Source organism: Solanum dulcamara, chromosome 11 (assembly GCF_947179165.1).
Source record: "Solanum dulcamara chromosome 11, daSolDulc1.2, whole genome shotgun sequence".
In the NCBI taxonomy this organism is placed as follows: domain Eukaryota; kingdom Viridiplantae; phylum Streptophyta; class Magnoliopsida; order Solanales; family Solanaceae; genus Solanum; species Solanum dulcamara.
The window spans coordinates 40,360,894-40,381,199 of NC_077247.1; the positions used below are offsets into that span (position 1 = coordinate 40,360,894).

General features: G+C 34.0%; 1 protein-coding gene across 1 annotated transcript; it reads right to left on the reverse strand.

The window, feature by feature from the left end:
- Positions 1 to 3,921: 3,921 nt before the first annotated feature.
- Positions 3,922 to 15,924, reverse strand: LOC129873524 (uncharacterized). Its single transcript, XM_055948638.1, has 2 exons — positions 15,525 to 15,924; positions 3,922 to 5,027 (listed from the first exon to the last, which is right to left on the reverse strand). The coding sequence occupies exons 1-2, from the start codon at positions 15,771 to 15,773 to the stop codon at positions 4,185 to 4,187; spliced, it is 1,092 nt and encodes a 363-aa protein (XP_055804613.1). The 5' UTR covers positions 15,774 to 15,924; the 3' UTR covers positions 3,922 to 4,184.
- Between the last annotated feature and the right edge of the window lie 4,382 nt (positions 15,925 to 20,306).

Consider the following 20,306-nt stretch of genomic DNA (forward strand, 5'->3'; position numbering starts at 1 on the left):
AAATAGTATAATACAGTTTAAAACGCAAAATTATGAAACATAATAGTTATTGATTTGATATAATATATTAAAAAAGACATTTAATACAAAGTTAGCGATTTGATATAATATTAAAAAAAAGATTAATACGGAAAATTGATAGTATTCGATTTGATATAATATGAAAAAAAAAATTAATACAAAGTAAGCGAAATAACCTAGATTTTAAACAATATTGCTATTAACGAGGTTGGATATTATAACAATTTTGTTTTTATTTCATACAATTACAATTTTGTAACACATTCTTTTTATTTTTTAATAGCTGCAATTCACCTATTAAAAAGTTTTGGTAGGCTTAAAATAAGAGTAAATATATGTAAAGATAAGTTTGTAATGCACTGATGACTCAATTTTACTTTTAAAATCAAATGAAATATGGTTCAGGAGATTTTATTTTTTTTTAAAAAAAATACAAACAAAGATGAACTTCTTCTGCTAAAAAAAAACTCTCATTAAGACAAATTTTATCTGAATTTTACTTTGATATTTTATTTTTTTGATTCTTGTTGTGTTCAAGAAGAATTAGTCGTGTAAGGCACGATGCATTAGGCATTATTTACACATTTTTAGGCAATTTCATTAACTCATCTCTCGTTAATTGATAAATTAAAGAGTTTATTTTATTTTGATAGAATACTTAAATATTTCTCAAATTTAACACATTTTATGAAAATTTCATCTAAATTATCAATAATCTTAATTATCTCTTTGAACTTGATATTTGATAATCTTTACTTTTATACTATTGCATTATAAGAGAGTTAGATATTCTCATATTTTACGTAAATTTTTTGTCCATGTGGTACTTTTTTTAAAAAAAAAAATCATTAATATTTAGATTTTTTTTTCGGATCAAATTACTAAAGTTTTGCAAGAATTCCACTCTGAGGGGGAGGGGGGATTATCTTGCAAAAAATAATGTATTTTAGCAAAAAAAATCACAAATTTAGCCCAAAAAATACATTGTTGAAATAGATAATCATTACAGTTACACAATATATAATATGAATTATACAGTAAGAATTATTATTTTGCTAAAAGGGTAAATCGCTAAAACAAATATTGACCCAAAAAAAAGGGTGGGGGGTGGGGGGGTGGGGGATTGGAATAGTTGAAATAAATAGACATTGCATCTAAATAAAAAAAGTATTGTACACAATATATTGCAAGTTTATTATTTTGATCAGATCTTTTTTATTTGACAAAAAATTTAAGCTTTTAAAATTAATTTTAGCCTAAAAGAAAATGCATTATTGCAATAAATAATCATTGCATCTTAAGAAGAAATATACAGTTGGTATTTTTTTTTATTTTTAACAAAACTAATTATGTTTGACTAAAATAATGAAGTTGGAGCTAAAAGAAATTCACAAATTGGCCTAGTAAAAGAAATACACCATTGAAACATTGGAATAACTCATCCTTGGCATTTAAAACAAAGTTTAAAATATAAAATTGGGGTAAAATTTACATTATATATTAAACTAAAATAAAAAGAAATACACTAAAATAAATAAACTATTGTATATAATTATGTAGTTATTAATAGTTGAGTAATAACTTGCTTGGAGCTTATTTTTCCAAAATTTTCATCAACGTCCGAATGTAAAGTCTATTAGCCAAGTTTAAAGAGTAATTACGACTAATATAAATATAAATATAAATAAAACACATCAAATTAGAGTGATCTCTAAATATTCGGCCTTTAATTTTTTCAATTGCATGTGGATGCAAAGTATTTTATTTTGAATTGTATATGTAATACAATTAACTTAGTTTCTATTTTCTTCGGTCCATTTTATTCTTTATTTGGGTTATTCAAAATCGAATCGAACTCAATAATTTGAATAAAAAAATGTTATTGATTTAACGCTTTGATAATGATTTTTATTTTTATTTTTTATGGGGTTATCATTTTCGTAACGATTTAAGGATTTTCTTAACAGGTTAATCGATAGTTCGATATAATTATTGATAAATCTTGTAAGTTATTATGTTTTACTATTTAGGTTGCGCAAATAATACAAAATCAGATGATTCCTTTTTTTGTTAAATATTATACTTGGTTATTTTCTACTTATAATAAATCTTCGTAATATTTTGTGTATTGTGTTATTAATGCTTATTATAAACAAGTATATCATATTAAATTTGATGAAACTTGATTTTTAGTCTTAAATTTCTTAATTTTTTGGAATATCCTATTAGATTCGTTTATCACATTGTCTATAATTGATTTTCAATAAAGAAATTTTTTCATGTATAATTTTAATGTTTAATTCGATAATCGAATTAATAACGATCAATAATTGATTAACTAATAACCAATTAATTGACATCTTAATGGTTCTTTGAAGGTTTAACATGTCTACAAATCTATACCTTCAAAACTGAATCAAACCGACCAATACATAACTTTTTGCATAATATTTAAAAAAGTTTTAATTAACAAGATAATTGACTAAATTATTCGTATCTACTCTTTGATTTTATATTTAATACTATTTTTTCCAGCATGATATTTTCTTTGCACGTTTATTTAGTAAACGTAAAAATTAAAACAAATAATAACTTTATCTCTCTTTTCTAAAAAACGAAATAACAATGCTATTTTTAGTGAGCACGACAACTAAATTGAATTTAAAGGAGTTTACACTAATTAATATGAATACTCACTCTCAATTATTCATCATACTAAAAATAGATGTCATCGTAAGATAATATAATAAATGTGTCATTCTATTTATTATTTTTTAAAAGGTATGTCAAATCAATACTAAACACATAGAAATGATTGGAGAGAGCAACATATTACAATTAGTAAAGATACATTAATGATTAATGATACAAAAGCCTTTTACACTATAATTATATAACCCCCTCCGTTTCAATTTATTTGTATTGTTGAAATGACATGAAGTTTAAGAAAGTAAAAAAAATATTTTTGAATCTTGTTATCTTAAATTAAAAATAGAGAATGCAAAATGTATCAAAATATCATTTAATCTTATTATATTGAACGTATCATGTGGGAAGTTAAAATTAAAGAGTTGATAAAAAGAACATTCTCTTTAAAACAGATTAAAAATAAGATAAATTAAAATGGATAAATATAAGTTTAAATCTTTTTATTGTATTTCATAAAACTCTGGCAGCACGTCACGTTTTCCTTTCATTCATTAAATTAAATTGACTAGGCAATTCAGTGACCGACAGAAATTAAATTGACTAGGCAATGCAATGATACCAATTTACGAGACATAAGATCCATTCACACTGATGTTGCTCCATTAGCAGGGCTTAAAAATGTGCTTGTGAAGCACACTAGTTTAAGATTTTACATAATTTTGTAACATATAAGTAGTAAGTTGCCTAATTTTTCAAGTTATTATGGCTGCCTAGGTCGAATCTAAAGTCATATCGTTCCATTTCCTTCTTGTTCATCAATCCAAAATCAAGATAAACCCAACATAAAGAGGTTAAATGCTATAAACTACTTCCTATGTTTTCTTTTACTTGTCAAAAATTTCTTAATTTGATTTTTCTTTTTATTTGTCAAATTAAGAAAATACAATTTTTTTTTATCTATTATATCCTCAATTTATTGAGAGAGTTAATATCTTTGAAATATGTAAAAAAAATTAAAATCTTAAATGATCAATCCATCTATAGACTTAGAGTACCAAACTGTTTTGAAATTTGGATTATGGCTTTAGTGATTAATAAGGATAAAATGGTAAACTCATTATATCAATCATTGATTTCTTAATAGGTGTGTTAAGTCAAAATTTGACAAGTAAAAGGGAACGGAGGGAGTAAGCAAGATAACTACGAGTTAACATATGTTCCTAGTATTTTTATCCCAGGAACATATAAAACTTTGTTTGTGTTGCAAGAAAGTTCCATATATAGAAATTGGAAATGTGCCAACACAAAAGCAGCACTTCTTTATGATCTACTTTGATAAAAGCTAATGCGACCCCCACTTGCAGGAAATCTATTGGTTTCAAGCGAGGAATTACTATCAAACATATTGCATATAATATAATTTACAGTAAACTTTTCATATCGGTTGTAAGAAACATGAACAATGAAACAAGAACTAGCGCCCTCTCCTCTAAATTTCCATCAGAATTCCCATTCTAATTGGCAGGGGCTACTCCAGATGCTTGCTTTTTCATGTTAGCAATGTGCTTTTTACCAGCGAGATGATGACTGAAAACAGTCTCACTGTTGCAAACCACCTTACATACAAGACACTTGCGGACCTCATATGTGGCTGCTCCTCCTTCCAAAATCTTTTGTGTCTTGGTCTCCAATTTCCCAATCAGCTCAGCTTCCTTCTTCATTGCGTCTTGCCCATTTCCAGAATTTGCTATGACAGGCTTCTCTTGTGGTCCAATAGATGTGTTGTCCTCTGGAGGAACAAGTGATGGAGAAGCAGAGACAGACTTCTGTTGCTTTTTTATGTTAGCAATGTGCTTTTTACCTATGAGGTGAGTTTTGAAAACTGTCTCACTGTTGCAAACCACATTGCAAGCAACACAAATACGGACCTCGTCTGTGGGTGCTCCTCCTTCCAAAACTTTTCGTTTTTTTGTCTCCAAATTCTCAACCACTTTAACGGCCTTCTCCACTGAATCTTGTCCATTTGCTGAATTCACCTTGTTAGGCTTCTCTTGCAGTCCAACAAGTGGGTTCTCTGACGCTGCAGAAGCAACAAGAGGGACAGAAGTAGGAGCTGTGATAACACTGCCTCCTTTTAATTTATCCAAACATTTTTGGTGTCTTTTGCCTAATTCATGTTGCTCAAGAACAGTTTTGCTGTTAAATTCAAGTTTGCAAACATTACACCATACAGGTTGTACCTTAATTTTCCTTTGGCCTATTCCCCAAGACCCACTTCTCGGAGGTTGGATAAACAAGTTGGAATTTACATTTGCAGGAGTCAAATTCTCTGCACCATTTAGGGACACTGCAGCTACCTGTAGATAAAGTACTCGGGTTACATTCTTTTTAAATAGAAGAGAACTTACAGATATTTTAGAATGCTGAAACCATTTAAATATATAAATATGTGAGAAGACGAAGCAGGAAAATAGAAGTGCCAGATTTGAGTTTTTGGCCAAAATCATCCCTAAAGTATAACCTAAACTCAGGGCACATCCTTATGGTATAATTGTGAACAAAAAACATCAACTATGCCACAACTTGCATAAACATCCTTTTTGTTAACTACTGTTAAAAAAACTAATAGAACAAACACATGTGCTTGTCTTCCCCCAAATCTCCATATACCGTACATTTGATTTCCCCCCAAATATACTTTATGCAATTTCCAAGTGCAGCTTCCCTGATAGGCTGGTGATCAGTTCTTGGATCAGTGAGAATGAGAAGTCGTGGCTCACTGTATGACGTCTGAAGCTCACTGTATAATGTAGATACCGTCGTTGCGGCGCTTGAAGACGTAACGTTCCATTTGGAAGTCACAGTTCTTAGTGCCGAGATGGACTTTAGCGGCCAACATCAGCTGTATGTCAGCCTCTTTCATCGACAATGTCCTTGCTTGCTGTGTAATTGCCGCCATTGTTGTGCTCTGTTATATATTGGTTTATCAACTTTTTTGTTGTTTTTCTATTGTGTTGCTGTTTTTTGCTAGATTGGTGCTGTTTTCTTTCAGACAATTTATAAAATAGGCAAGGGGCAGATTGCCATAGCAGATCCTAATCATGGTTATTTCTACTTTTCCTTCGCAAAGACAATAGTTCTTTCAAGACGGCAAAGACGATGAAAATGAAACTAACATCCTAATCTTGTCAACTATAGTAATGAATTAAATACCGTTGGAACAAGAAAGAAGAGAAGGATTATGGAGTTGACTTTTACCTTATTCTCTAAGGCTCATTTGTACTATATAGGATGATAAATTGTATAAAGTTCATACCTCCTTCAATTAGAGCAGATTGTTTTTCTGCACAAAATCATGAATAAAGAGTCCCAACTTCTTGTGCGCTATTGTTTATGAAGATGAAGAAATCAAACGTACGGTATATGGAGATTTGGGGGAAGTCATGTCCCTGACACATGTGTTTGTTCTGTTAGTTTTTTAACAGTAGTTAACAAAAAGGATGTTTATGCAAGTAGTGGCATAGTGGAAGGATGTTTTTTTGTTCACAATTATACCATAAGGATGTTCCCTAAGTTTGGGTTATTTAGTATGTGGATGAGATGTTTGTGAGAAATATGTACTGCAGGAAATGAACAAACTTCAAGTGAGATGTCAATCCCACGAAAGATTATCATCTAACACAACCACGTGGATGAAACACATGGTCAATCATTGCAAAACAGAAACAGCATGAGGAGGTAGGATTAATGGGATCCAGCTTTGGCCGTTGAATAATGACGGGTCACGGGTGCATAACTTATCATCAAATGTCTACATTTAGGAACACTTTTGAGCATCTAACAATGAACACCAACCTATCATCAAATACTACAACAATAACGCCTCAGTCGCAAACAAGTTGGGGTCAGCTATATGAATCCCCACTTCAGCTCATTTCATATCCTCAATCTTACAAAATAAATAGAAGTAAAAATAAGTCAAACTAGCAAAGGATCAACGCTATCATGGACCGCCTCAATCAGGAAAAGCAACCTTAATTATGTCAATTGATCCAAGATAAAAGACTTCTACAGGATTTGACTTATGGTCACTGAACCTCGGTCCCTACATGTATAAATACAATCTGATTCCACGAAAGGTAACTTTTATTATTGTTTTCCCCCTTTCTTATCAGTTGTCGCTGTTTAGTTGCATACAGACAGATTGTTGGATGTAACAGTTGCAATCACCTTCTCGGTAAGAGAAATTCCTTAATTTACCACTTCGTTTATTGCATGTAACACAAATGGTTTTGTAACACCAAGATAGATGTTACATATTTGGTTGCAACTAAAACAAATATAAGAGCTTAGCCGAGACTTTTGGATGATTTGATGACTCACTTTCGATAAAAGTTATATAAACTGAGACATTTTGGAAAGTTTTAAAGTAGCCCTTAAACTTGGCATGTTTTGTGAGTTAGCCTTATAAACTTACAGAGTGACCAGTTAAGACACTTATACTTGATAAAAATGTGTCTTCTAAACTCAAGAGTTCATCAAAACCAAGCGCATGAAAAACATTTGCTGGTGATGTATCAAATAACAAATGAAATAAAGATGTGTCAAAAATAGAAAAGAATAATTAAAAAAGCAAACCCCCTCCCCCGCGAGACTACATCCCAACTACCCCACTTATTCTTTTTCATCTGCACACTACAGCAATCCCCCATTGATTTCTCCCTTTCTTCCTCACCCCCCCCCCCCCCAAAACCCAATGCTCCTCCCTCATCCACCTATATCCCTCTCTCATTTCTTCTCTGCAAACCCTTTCCCCTCAACCCTTGCTCCCATCTCTCTTTTTCTTTGATTTCTTCTCTTTTATATAGAAGCAATTAAGCATCATCAACAACTATATATAAGATATAGGCTCTAATAGGAATAACATACAGAACCACGAACACTGAGGAGAGAAGGCTCAATGTCGATTAGACTTTAGCGATGGGTCTCAAATTTATCTTTGATGGCCGAATCATTTTCAAGATTTTATTAAAAAGGAAACATTTAAACATAAGCATTGTATTTTTTTCTCTATTATATATACATAAGCACTGTATTTTTTCCTTTTATCATGTGATGAAGATGAGTGAGGAGCTTCTTTTTCTATTATCACTATTTAAGAAGAAAAATAAAAAAGCAAAAATACAAAATAGGTTTTCTCACGTGCCAGATATGAGTATAAAACACATGATCTGCCATGTCAGCATGAGGTGCTTGTATGACCTATTTTTTTATTATTATTTTGAGAATTGGTAACATTGTATTCTTCAGCATTAAGGATATGCTGGAGACCTTTAGAAAATCAGAAAAGAAAAAAAAGAGTAATACTTACAAGGATCCTAAGAATTCTAAAAGTTGATCTGAATCCTCTTATCCTATCTCTTAACACCAACAATATAGAGATACAATGCGATTCCATTTAACCTTGTGAATGGAATTGGATATATCTTCAAAATTCCTACTATTCCTCTCCTTCCACACTATCCACCAAATGCAATGTCGAATTAAATTCCAGTATTCCACCAGGTCTTCTGTCACTTGCTACCTCTTCTCCTGATCCAGCAGCTTAGTAAATCATTTGTATGTTCTGGCATAGTCCATTTCACTTCTAAAAAGTTGAGAAACATGGACCATATTTGTGCTGTGGAAGTACAATGTAAGAATAGGTGACTATTTGTTGGTGCTGAAGTCCTCCAAATCTTTTTCCATGAACTCTGGTATCTGCTGCTTTGCAAGTTGCACTCCTTTTTGTATGTGCTGCCAACTGTGAAGATCCCATCCTTACTGCGAGACTATCTTACTGCATCATTGGGAGTATTGGTGCCGGCAAAATCCCCCACTTCCTCCAATAATTTGGCTACTCTCTCTATTTCTCAATCATTTAGTAGTCTTCTGAAATAGAGAATCCAACCTAGTTCTGTCCAGCAATCACTGTTCATTGACTCTGAATTGGTGTACAGAATAAATAGATCAAGAAACAGGTCCTTCGGGGGGTCTGTTTGATCCATACATCCCACCAGAATCTAGTTCTCCTTCCAATCCCCACCATGATATGTAAATTTGGTTCTAGCTTTAGCCATAAGTTTCTAATAGATCTCCAAACCCCCACTCCATACTACACTAGAATCCATCCTCCCTATATTTACATTAATCAAATCTTTCCACAAAGCTTGCTTCTCCTCAGTGTATCTCCACAGCCATTTCATCAAAAGGTTATTGTTATGCTTCCTCAAATCTCTGATGCCCAAACCAACTTTATCTTTTATATGCAAAACTGTCGCCCACTTGACCAAATTGTATCCTTTGTTCTCTTTGCAACCATGCCGAAGGAAATCTCTCCTAAGTTTGTCCAATTTCTTAGCCACCTTTGCAGGTAGAGTGAAAACAGACATAACATATATTGGGAGAGAATCTAGGACAGAGTTGATAAGGATGTGTCTACCACCAAAAGAAATGTACTGTGCCTTTCATCTGGCTAGTCTTTTTTCAATCTTTTCCACTATGCTGTCCCATATCTCCAAATCTTTGTGTTTATTGCCTAGAGGCATACCCAAGTAGGTTGTGGGCAATTTCTCCGCTTTGCAGCCCAAAATGTCAGCCAGCCTTCGGATGTTTGTCACATCCTTGATAGGATATGAACTGCTCTTTCCCCAATTAACTTTCAAACATGTAGAAGCTTCAAAAAACAACAAAATTAGTCTAAGTTGCTCCTCCTGTGGTTCGCAAAAAATCATTGTCATATGCATAATGTAGATGGCAAATCTCTTTAATATCACCATTGTTTCCACTAAGCAGGAAACCTCTGATAGCAATCCTCATCAAACTATCAAATCCCTCCATTACCATGATAAATAAAAAGGGTGAAAGAGGATCACCCTGTTTGATTCCCCTGCCTGAAGAGAAAAAGCCCGCCAGTTCTCCATATACAAGAATGGAGAATCTCATAGTGCTTATGCAAAATTTTATCCATCCCATCCATCTTTCTCCAAAACCCATTTGTCTCAAAGTGTTCTGCAGGAAACCCCAATTTACATGATTGTATGCCTTTTCAATGTCCAACTTGCACATTACCCTGGAGATGTTATGCCTTTTCAATGTCCAACTTTCACATTACCTTGGAGATGCTCCTTTTCAACCTGGAGTCAACACACTCACTTGCAATGAGACCTACATTCATTATTTGTCTTCTTTTAATAAAGGTCATTTGGTTTTTGTTGACAAGCTTATCAATCACCCTTTTCAACCATTCTGCTAGTAATTTGCTATCACCTTATAAAATCCAGTAATTAGACTTTGGCCCAAAATCTTTTAGTTCGGCAGCACAGGCTTTCTTGGGGATGAGTGTTACAAAAGTAGCATTAAAGTTCTTCTCAGTCTTCTGTCTAGCATAGAATTCCTATATAGCCTTTATAATATCCTCTTTCAGGATCTCCCAAAAAGACAAGTAAAAGGACATGGGAAACCATCGGATCCAGGTGCTTTCTCCATAGAACAAAGTTTTAAGTAGCCCAAGATCTCTTCCTACTCAAACAGACCCTCTAGTTTTATCTGCTCCTCCACACTGATGTTTGTGATCCCCTATAACTGTAGCTCAGGCCTCCACTCTTTTATTTCTGCGTACAAATTTTGGTAGAAGCTTTTGATGGTTTCTTTAATGATAGAAGGGTCATTAGTATTACATCCATCCACCATCATATACTCAGGAATTGTACCTCTTATGAGAAGTAGCTACTCCGTGAAAAAACATCGCTCTAGTGATCGCTTTGTATACTACGCTTCTTATCCAGCATATTGAACTCGTTTATTCCACTCGCTCCCTAACTCTAAGAGCAACTCCTCTTTTTAGAATTGTTGAAGAAACTACTAACTCTAACTATCTAACTGCACTGATCGGAGTCGATCTCACTGACCCCTTGCTTCACCACGCCCAAGCCGGAGTCTTTTTATCCCCCTGCTTTAGCCATTGGATTCTTATCTTTGCCTCCACCTTATTTCTTCATTCTTAGCTACTTGCTTATAGGTGATAGCCAAATTTGTTTTCTGTTAGATCTCCTCCTCAGTGAGTACTCTTTGTTTCTGCACAGCTTCCCATTTGGCCAGCTCCTTCATAATCTCTTCCTTTTGTGTTTTACATTTGTTTCTGTTATTCTTACTCCATTCCTTCATCTTTCCTTTCAAGAGTTTAAGCTTTTCTACCAGAACAAAACCTGGAGTTCTAGTTATTACAAAAGACTGCCACCACAATTTCACCTCTTCCTTGAATGATTCCACTCTCATCCACCAATTTTCGAATTTGAAATGGGACTTCTTAAAATTCAAATTCCCACGTGTCAATAGAATTGGGTTATGGTCATGTCCCAACTTAGGCATTGTGGAAGATAAGAGTTAACTGCTCCTCCTATTGTAAGCAATAGAGGAATCTATCAATTCTGAAAGTTGTTCGAAGCCCTTCCCCTCTTCTCCAAGTGTAAGACCCTCCAAATAAAGGAGGGTCTACTAATTCCATCTCCTCAATGCATTCAGAAAACTCATTCATAGCACCATTAATCCTAGAGCAATTGGATCTTTCTGTCGGGTATCAAAAGACATTGAAGTCCCCCTACTACTACCCAAAGACCTTCACACAAACTTCTCATAGCACCCAACTCACTCCACAGTTCTCTCACCTCTATTTTCTTGCATTTAGCATAAACTGTTGTCAGAAATCAGGAAAATTCTTGATTTTGATTTGAAAATTTGCAGGAGATGCATTGTGATCCTGCTTCCACCAGAACCCCCTCCCATATTCTTTTATCCTATATAATTAAATTACCTCCACTAGATCCCTACGCCTCTACATGAAGTTCACTCAACCATCTATAGTACCAAATGCTATGAATTAGACTACTAATATTATCCCGTAGTTTAGTCTCCAAAGGATATACACATCTACCCCCTATTGATTAACCAGGTTTCTGACTAAAGCCCTCTTCACTTCATTGTATAACCCCCTTATATTCCAGGAACTTATCTTTACTCTCATTGTTCCACAATTGATAATCTCTTCCTTCTTCTCCTAGGCTTCCTCTCTTTGAATTTCATATTGAAAATGAGATTCCTCAACTCTGTTGGCACTGATTGGTTGGTTGTGTTGCTTTTTTTGTCTCTGTTGCTTTGTTCCTCCCCTGTGGTTCTTTGCCCCATTCTACTTATTAATGAGAAGAATTCTCTTTCATAGCCCTTTGTACACGCCCCAAACATTTAGCTTAATTTGACTAAATTGACATGAAATCTCAACGTTGTTTGAGGCTCAAAACACTCCTCAGTTATACTTTCATCAATTGTTAAGGGCATGGGTTCATGCAAAAACTCCATCTGCTCTCCTAACAGTTCCATAGACTCATCACCACCAAAACTTTCCACCTCCATGTTGTTGTATATCTCCTTACCCCCTGTCTCATCATCCTCAGAGGAGTTAGCGATCTGCATTGAGTCTTTCGGCATACATAAAAGTTCTCCTCCCATGCGCATGCAAGCCTTCGTGTCACCAGCTATAGTGGACTGGTCAAGGAAATTTACGGAAGAAGATCCCAGAAAAGGTTGAAAATCAATAAAAGGCTCAGTAAAATATTTGGGTTTTTTAATGCCAAAAAGATTTTGAGTCTTTTTCTCATTTATCCTGTCAGGATGCCCACTCAAAATAGGCCTTTCATCCATCAGCTCCAAGTGGGATCCCTCTTCACTTTCCACATGGGAAGCTTCAAAATACTTTGCCTTATTCTTGTAACCATTGGTTTTAGCATATATCTCCTGTACTTTCTCCTTTCCTTTCCCATATCTACTAGGTCTGCCATCATCAGAGACATAGTTGGCCTGTATTTTCTCTTTTTCTTTCCCATGTCTACTAGGTATGCCATCATCAGAGACATAGCTAGCCTCTACTTTCTCCTCTGACTTGTTGTTATCAGCTTGATAATCTATTTCTAATTTTGTCACCAGTCTGAAGGTTGTCGGAGACTACACCAAATTGATACAAAGTATATTAGCTTGCCATCCGTCACCTCGACCTTCGTTGGGATGTTCTCTCTGGGTCCTCGAACTCGGATTCTCACCCATGTCAGATGGTTTTTGAGCTCTGTTTCTTCCTCAATGTCCAACCATCCTTTGCAGGCATCTCCAATCTCCTTTATGACATCTTTATTCCAGAGGTGAAAAGGGAGACCAAGAGCCCTAATCCAGAACCAATCGAAACTTGTGCTTTCATAGAAAGCACCTCTTGTTAAAGGTCACCAATCTAGTTTCAAACTTTCTCCAACCCCCCATGATAACATGCTCCGGAGTCTTTCTAGTTTGGAATTCAAAGAGAAATTTGAAGCCATTCATATCATATACCAAGGTGTTAGGAGCACCTTTCTAGATCTATTGCACCCAAATCCTGACTTTGTTTCGTGTAGGAGCCTCTTCTCCTTCAATGAATCTGCCAACAAGACACCCACGCAGCAGCTCGTTGTCTTCCCAGCTTAAAGACTGTAGTAGTGGCTTCTCCACATTCTTCTAAGATCATTTACTTTCTTGTAGAACTTCTATGTAATTTTCTCTACCACTGAATTTATTTTGTATCATATCCCTAGATCTGATTTCCTATATAAAATTCTCCATTTTACTGGCCAAAATCTCCCAACCCTCATTAAATGTGTTTTCTGGGATAACGATCATTGTTCTAATCTGTCCTTTTATAGTGATGATAGAAATATATCTGCCAAATTTTTTGAACTTTTGGGAGCAATATATATGGGTCGAGACAACCCTGCATCTCCAAGACTTAAAAACCTTGCCTTTAATATTAGATGCCTCCTCTAATCTTTTGTAGATCAACAGTAGTGCTCCTCTGCATAGCACCATTCTTTTGATCGACTTTTTGATACCTCCACCCAATCGAACCAAGTTTCTGAAATGGTTTTCAATTTTGTGATATCACAAGACTTACCCTCGATCGCGCTTCGTCTGAAGTGCTCGAAGTCACAGTGTTGTGCTATGCCGAGCAAGCAAAAGTCTCCATAACAATAATCTGACTAGGAATGGAGAAAAAAAAAAGATGAGAGAGAGAAGAAAGAGAGAAGGAGAGGGGGAGCAGAGAAGAGAAGGGAAGGGGATAAAGATTTCCGGTGAAGTTTTGCCGGAGTTGGAAAAGCACTTTCCTAGTCAGCCCCTAAGAGAGCCTCGGAAAAAGTGTTTGGGAGCATTTTTTTGCCTTTGTAGCTTGAACTAATTCCTTATATGACCTATTTTTGTCAAGTTAAAGAGCCCGTTTGGATGGGCTTATAAGTTGATCAAACCAACTTATAAGCCCTTTTTAGCTTATTGTGGTGTTTGCCTAATGCTGACCTTAAGCCATAAAGTTCTTAAAGTCATCATAAATAAAAATTAGGATTCCTAACTTTTTTTTCTAAGTGCTTAAAGTCATTTTCTTTGACCATGAAAATTACTTTTATATCCCTTATATTTTAACTAAATTCCCAAACTACCCTTTTTATTCTTTTAACCCTAAATTCACATCATTTTCCACATCATAAGCACTTTTATCCAAACACTCAACTGCTTATTTATAAAAAAAACTTTCAGCACTTCAAAATTCTAAAAGCACTTCATACATAAAAGTTGTTTTTTTAAGCCCATCCAAACGGGCTCAAAGTGTCTAACCGGTCACTTCATAAGTTTAGAAGGTTATCTTACAAAATATGCCACGTTTAAGAGGCTATCTAGGTATTTAGCCTTCTTGTTTCTTACTTAAATCCAAAATCAATTTCTTTAAGCCTTCTCGAATTTCCACCCAAATCAACTCACAAAATGCAGATGGTTCTTTTTTTTAGGGGAAAAAAAAAGGAAACAATAGACGCTGCAGTAGTTATGGATCTGGCTAGGTTATGTAGGCGTTCGTCCCTTCTTTGGGGTATTCATTTGAATGGCGAACTCTACTTTATTTATGAAACAAAAGAAAACAATTAACGGATTTTACAATCATTTGAAAAATGAAATTATTAAATGACACCAAAATCATACAATCCCTCCATAATTAGAAGGAAATAGGCCAAAGGATACTGATTGTAATTCTTGAAAGACACCAAAATTACTCCCTCTTTATTCCAATTTATATACTCCAACTTTTCCATTTCAGGACGCCCCCCAATGTTTAGTATCATTCCGTTAATAGTATTATTCTTATGAGTTTAAAAACTGATAAAAACTCAATTTATGTCTCTCTTGACAAAAGAAATGTTTGTGCTACACTGCAGCGAATGAACTATGTATACATAACAGGAAAATAAACATTGACCTTGTATAACATACAATGTAACTTCCCCGGTGCATGAACCTCCTTCCACCCCTCTAGCTCCGCCCTATCTATAGAATAACTCTATCCACCAAGACGTAGAAAGATAAGAAAATCCACCTATTGTCACCTTTGTTGAAATTCAAATCTTGGTTCCAGAGGCTGATTTCAACTCATCAGACTCCTGGACCAACCCCGTGGGGAACATTCTGGGCCGTGTCTCAGTCCCAGTCTTCCTGATTATCCTATCGGACCAGCTACTAATCATCGCCTCGGAAAGCTATTGCCTCACCAACTAGCTAATCAGACACGGGCTTAACTATTTATATTTTAAACATTCATATTTCATTTCATCACAACTAATACAACACATCAATCCAATTAACATATCATATATCCTACACACATGGAACATATCGAGTGCATCAAAATTGCTCCAATTCCATGATATTCAAGGATGTTCAATTGACAACAGATAATTAACAACAGTAGTATTACAACTGACCTCACCAAGCCTGAAAGGACCATTTGATCCCAAAAGTCGCACCACATTCGGGTCCTGATAGTATACCATCGTTGCTTCCACGGAGCTAGTAGCACCATTGAAGTGTCCATAACCAAAGACCAAACTAGGGTTAGGGTTTTGAGGCACGGATTGATCGAGGTCCGTCATCGTCAGTGATGAAGGGTTAGGGTATAAGGTTGGGCTTGGCGGTATTCCGGCCCATGTATTGTAATTGTAATTGTACTCCATCGTATTGGGAGTTGTACTCAGCTCTAGATGTTAAGAGAAAGAGAGAGCTTCATCAATGGAGTTCAGGTAGAGACATACGGCTGAAGTTTTGGAGTTCTTGTAATCTTCTTTAATTCGTTGGGTTATTGACAAATAGGAAACAAAATTGGATATTGTCTCATTGTTTACTCGTTCTCTTGAATTATATTATTAATTTCAATATAATATTTAATTTAATTGATTCTTAAATTTTATTATATCGTATTATTTAAATTTATTGTTAGGTAATGATGAAAAAGATTCATTTTATATAAGGACCGATTTGGTGTGATCATGTTCTTACTTTAATATTTTTTTCTCATTTTGTATTTATTTATTATTTAATTATTTTATTTTATCATTGCCCTACCTTTCATAATAGCTCGACCTCGTACCTACTTTTCTTGTAGGTTTATTATTCAAATTATGAATATGAGCCCGTTTGGATTGGCTTTAAGTTGGTCAAAACCAACTTAAAGCCCCTTTTTAGCTTTTGGACGTGTTTGCCTAATGCTGACTTTAAGCCATAAAGTTCTTAAAGTCAGTCAAAAATGAAAAGTTAGGATTTCTAACTTTTTTTTTCCAAAGTGCTTAAAGTCATTTTCTTTGACCATGGAAATTACTTTTATATCCCTTGTATTTTAACTAAATTCTCAAACTACTTTTTTTTATTCTTTTAACCCTAAAATTCACATCATAAGCACTTTTATCCAAACACTCAACTGCTTATTTATAAAAATAACTTTCAGCACTTCAAAGTTCTAAAAGCACTTCATACATAAAAGTTACTTTTTTTAAGTCAATCCAAACGGGCTCTATATGACTTATGTAATGATGAAGAACAATACAATCTATCTGAACACTGTGTGCATATAACAATATAATACATTATAAAACAAGATGTATCAACCATCCAAATAAAGTGTTATATATATTTTTTTGTTTCTTCTTTGACTCTTTCAGAATCTAAAATGATATGTATTTATTATGACTCGTATATCACTGTTCTGAAATATTTTATAATTTTATTTATATATATGAGATCATAAAAAGAGATATACCATGAGCAAGAACCTGAAATTATGATATAAATGATAGAGTTTATGCATTGTTCTATTAATTTATCATGACTTGCATGTTATTATTCTGAAATGTATTCTTTCCACCATGAATGAAAATTTGAAATAATGACAACATAGTTTATGAGTTGATTTATGGGTTTGTTTGATTTTTTTTCATTAAACCTAAAAGTGTATTGTTACACAAGTATAAAAAATAGGATAAAATTTAAATGTGTCTCAGATTTTATTTATTTTGTTCAAATTACTCGAAATAAGATCATTAAATAGCCATTGTTTAATTTTCTCTTTGTTTATGAGCTAATTTTAAAGGTATGTCTGATTTTTCTCATTAAACTTACTAGGGTATTGTTACGCAAATATGAAAAACGAGGAAAAAATTTAAATATGTATCAAATTTTATTATTTTTTACAAATAACTCAAAATAAAATCATTTAAATGCGTAACAGATTCTATTATTTTTGTACAAATAACCCAAAATAAGATCATTTAAATGTGTATCAGATTCTATCCTTTTTTATACAAATCATCTGAAATAAGATCATTTAATAGTCAAGCCTCTACGATAAGCAAGTGAATGTGGCCCGTGCATGGAGCATGGTTCATCAAATCATTTTTCGCCTCAACTTCCTAAATAGGAATAGGGGTAGTTTCCAAATTCTGTTTAATTAGGTTTTAACGAGTTACGATAAGTGTGTCATAATTTTAATATAATTTTTGTTCTCTAACTTCTGTTATTATCTCCGTATTAGTAGGTGCATTAGCGCACTATAATTTTTTGTGCTCTGACTTCTGTTATTATCTCTTTATTATTTTCTGTACTTTGATTACTCTACTCTACTTTATCTGTGTCGCTTTCGTTATTTGCATTATTCGTTATTTGCATTCTCATATCGCTTTGAACTTCTTAGCCTATCTGACCTCTTTTTATGCTTTTTTTGAGCCGAGGGTCTTTCGAAAACAGCCGTCCTACCTTGATAGTAGTAAGGTTGAGTACACTTTATCCTCTCAGACCCCACGCTATGGAATTTTACTAGGTTGTTGTTGTTGTTGTTTTGGTCTCTTTTCTTTTAAAATATTTCAATTCTTGTCAGATTGACAAATATTGTCTATATTTAATTGTTCACAAGTTATAATGTGTGAATTGTTATAAAATATACTAGAAATAACAAAATAAGTAGGATACAAAAGAAAATGAAGGAGAACAGAAAAGAGAAAATTATGAATTGCTTCTATTTCTGTGCGTGTGTATTTCTCATTCTGTGTTTTCGTTACATTGGTCTTTATACAGGAAGATTTGAGGAAACTAGTAAGTGGGCAATTTGCCCAAGTGGTTAGTCCACTTATTCTCTAAGTGGGTGGGTCCCACATGAAAAGGGACATCTACATTTCTAACACTCCCCCTTGGATGTTCATGTGTAAACAAAAATGTTACAAGAAACAATATACATAGTTATTTTGAACACCCATAGACATTGTGTCCCGTTAAGACTTTACTAGAAAAAACCCAGTGAAAAAAGCCTAGTGAAGAAAAAAGAGTACACATATCTGGTAATACGCCTTGAGTGCTGCCTCATTAAAAACCTTACCAGAAAAACCCAGTGGGACAAAATCTTGGTTAAGGAAAAAAGAGTGCAGCGCGTATTTTGCTCTCCCTGATAAAAGCTTCATTTGATATTTTGGAGACGGTGCATTCCAACTTTATATCTTATTTCTCAAAAGTTGATGTTGGTAATGCCTTTGTGAATAAATCTGCAAGATTATCACTTGAACGAACTTGTTGTGCATCAATATCACCATTCTTCTAAAGATCATGTGTGAAGAATAATTTTGGTAAAATATGTTTCGTTCTGTCTCCTTTTATGAAGCCACATTTCAATTGAGTTATGCACGCGACATTGTCTTCGAATATAATTGTGGGTACTTTGACATCACTTTTCAGGCCACATTTTTCTTTGATGAACTGTATCATCGATCTCAACCATACACATTCTCCACTTGATTCGTGAATTGCTATTATTTCAGCATGATTTGAAGAAGTAGCAACAATGGACTACTTTATATATCGCCATGATATAGCAATTCCTCCGTATGTAAATAGATAGCCTGTCTGAGATCGAGCTTTATGTGGGTCTGATAAATAACATGCATCTGCATAACCAATAAGGTCTGCACATCCTTTATTAGTATAAAACAAACTCATATCAATAGTACCCTTCAGGTATTGCAAAATATGTTTGATACCATTCCAAATCCTTCGCGTTGGAATGAACTATACCTTGCTAGCAAATTAACAAAAAATGTTATATCAGGCCTGATTGTGTTAGCAAGGTACATAAGTGAACCAATAACACTGATATATGGTACTTCAGGACCAAATAGTTCTTCACCCTCTTCTGGAGGTCGAAATTGATCATTTTCCACTTTAAGTAATCGAACAATCATTGGAATACTTAATGGATGTGCTTTGTCCATATAAAATATTTTTAAGATTTTCTTAATGTAGGCAGATTGATGGACAAAAACCTCGTCTGCTAAATGCTCAATTTGCAGACCTAGACAAAGTTTTGTCTTTCCAAGATCTTTCATCTCAAATTCTTTATTTAGATACTCAATCGCCTTTTGGACCTCTTCAGGCGTTCCAATGAGATTTATGTCATCAACATAAACGGTGAGTATAACAAACTCTGATTTCGTTTTCTTAATAAAAACACATGGATAAATAATATCATTTATATAGCCTTCATTTATTAAGTACTCACTAAGGCGATTATACCACATACACCCTGATTGTTTCAGACCATATAATGATCTTTGCAGTTTTATTAAGTACATTTCTCAAGACTTTTTACATGCTGCAGGCAATTTTAATCCTTCTGGATTTTCATGTAAATGTCATTATCAAGTGAATCATAAAGGTAAGTTGTAACTCCATCCATTAGATGTATTTCAAGATTTTTATGTACAGCTAAACTGATGAGATATCAAAAAGTTATTCCATCCATAACCGGTGAATATGTTTCTTCATAGTTGACTCTGGGTTTTTGAGAGAATCCTTGTGCAACAAGGCGAGCCTTGTATCTTACAATTTCATTTCTCCCATTTCATTTCCGTACAAAAATCTATTTATAGCCAACTGGTTTTACACCTTCTGGAGTTTGGACTATAGGTCCAAAAACTTCACGTTTAGCAAACGAGTCTAATTCTAATTGAATTGCCTTTTGCCATTCTGGCCAATCACATCTACGTCAAAATTCTTCGACGGATTTAGGCTTAAGATTTTCACCATTTTGCATGAGATTAATTGCAATATTATATGCAAAAACATTATCCACCGTAATTTTTGATCGATCTAGATTTATCTCATTACCGATAGAACTTATTGAAATTTCTTCATTCACTTGAGTCTCGGGCTCACTAATTTTTCAGAAATAT

What these genes read in the sequence shown, in the direction of transcription:
- LOC129873524 (XM_055948638.1), bottom strand. Translation starts at nt 15,773, where the DNA reads ATGGAGTACAATTACAATTACAATACATGGGCCGGAATACCGCCAAGC. An exon ending in GTCCTTTCAGGCTTGGTGAG is followed by an intron (nt 5,028 to 15,524) that starts GTCAGTTGTAAT and finishes CTTTATCTACAG; the next exon opens with GTAGCTGCAGTGTCCCTAAA.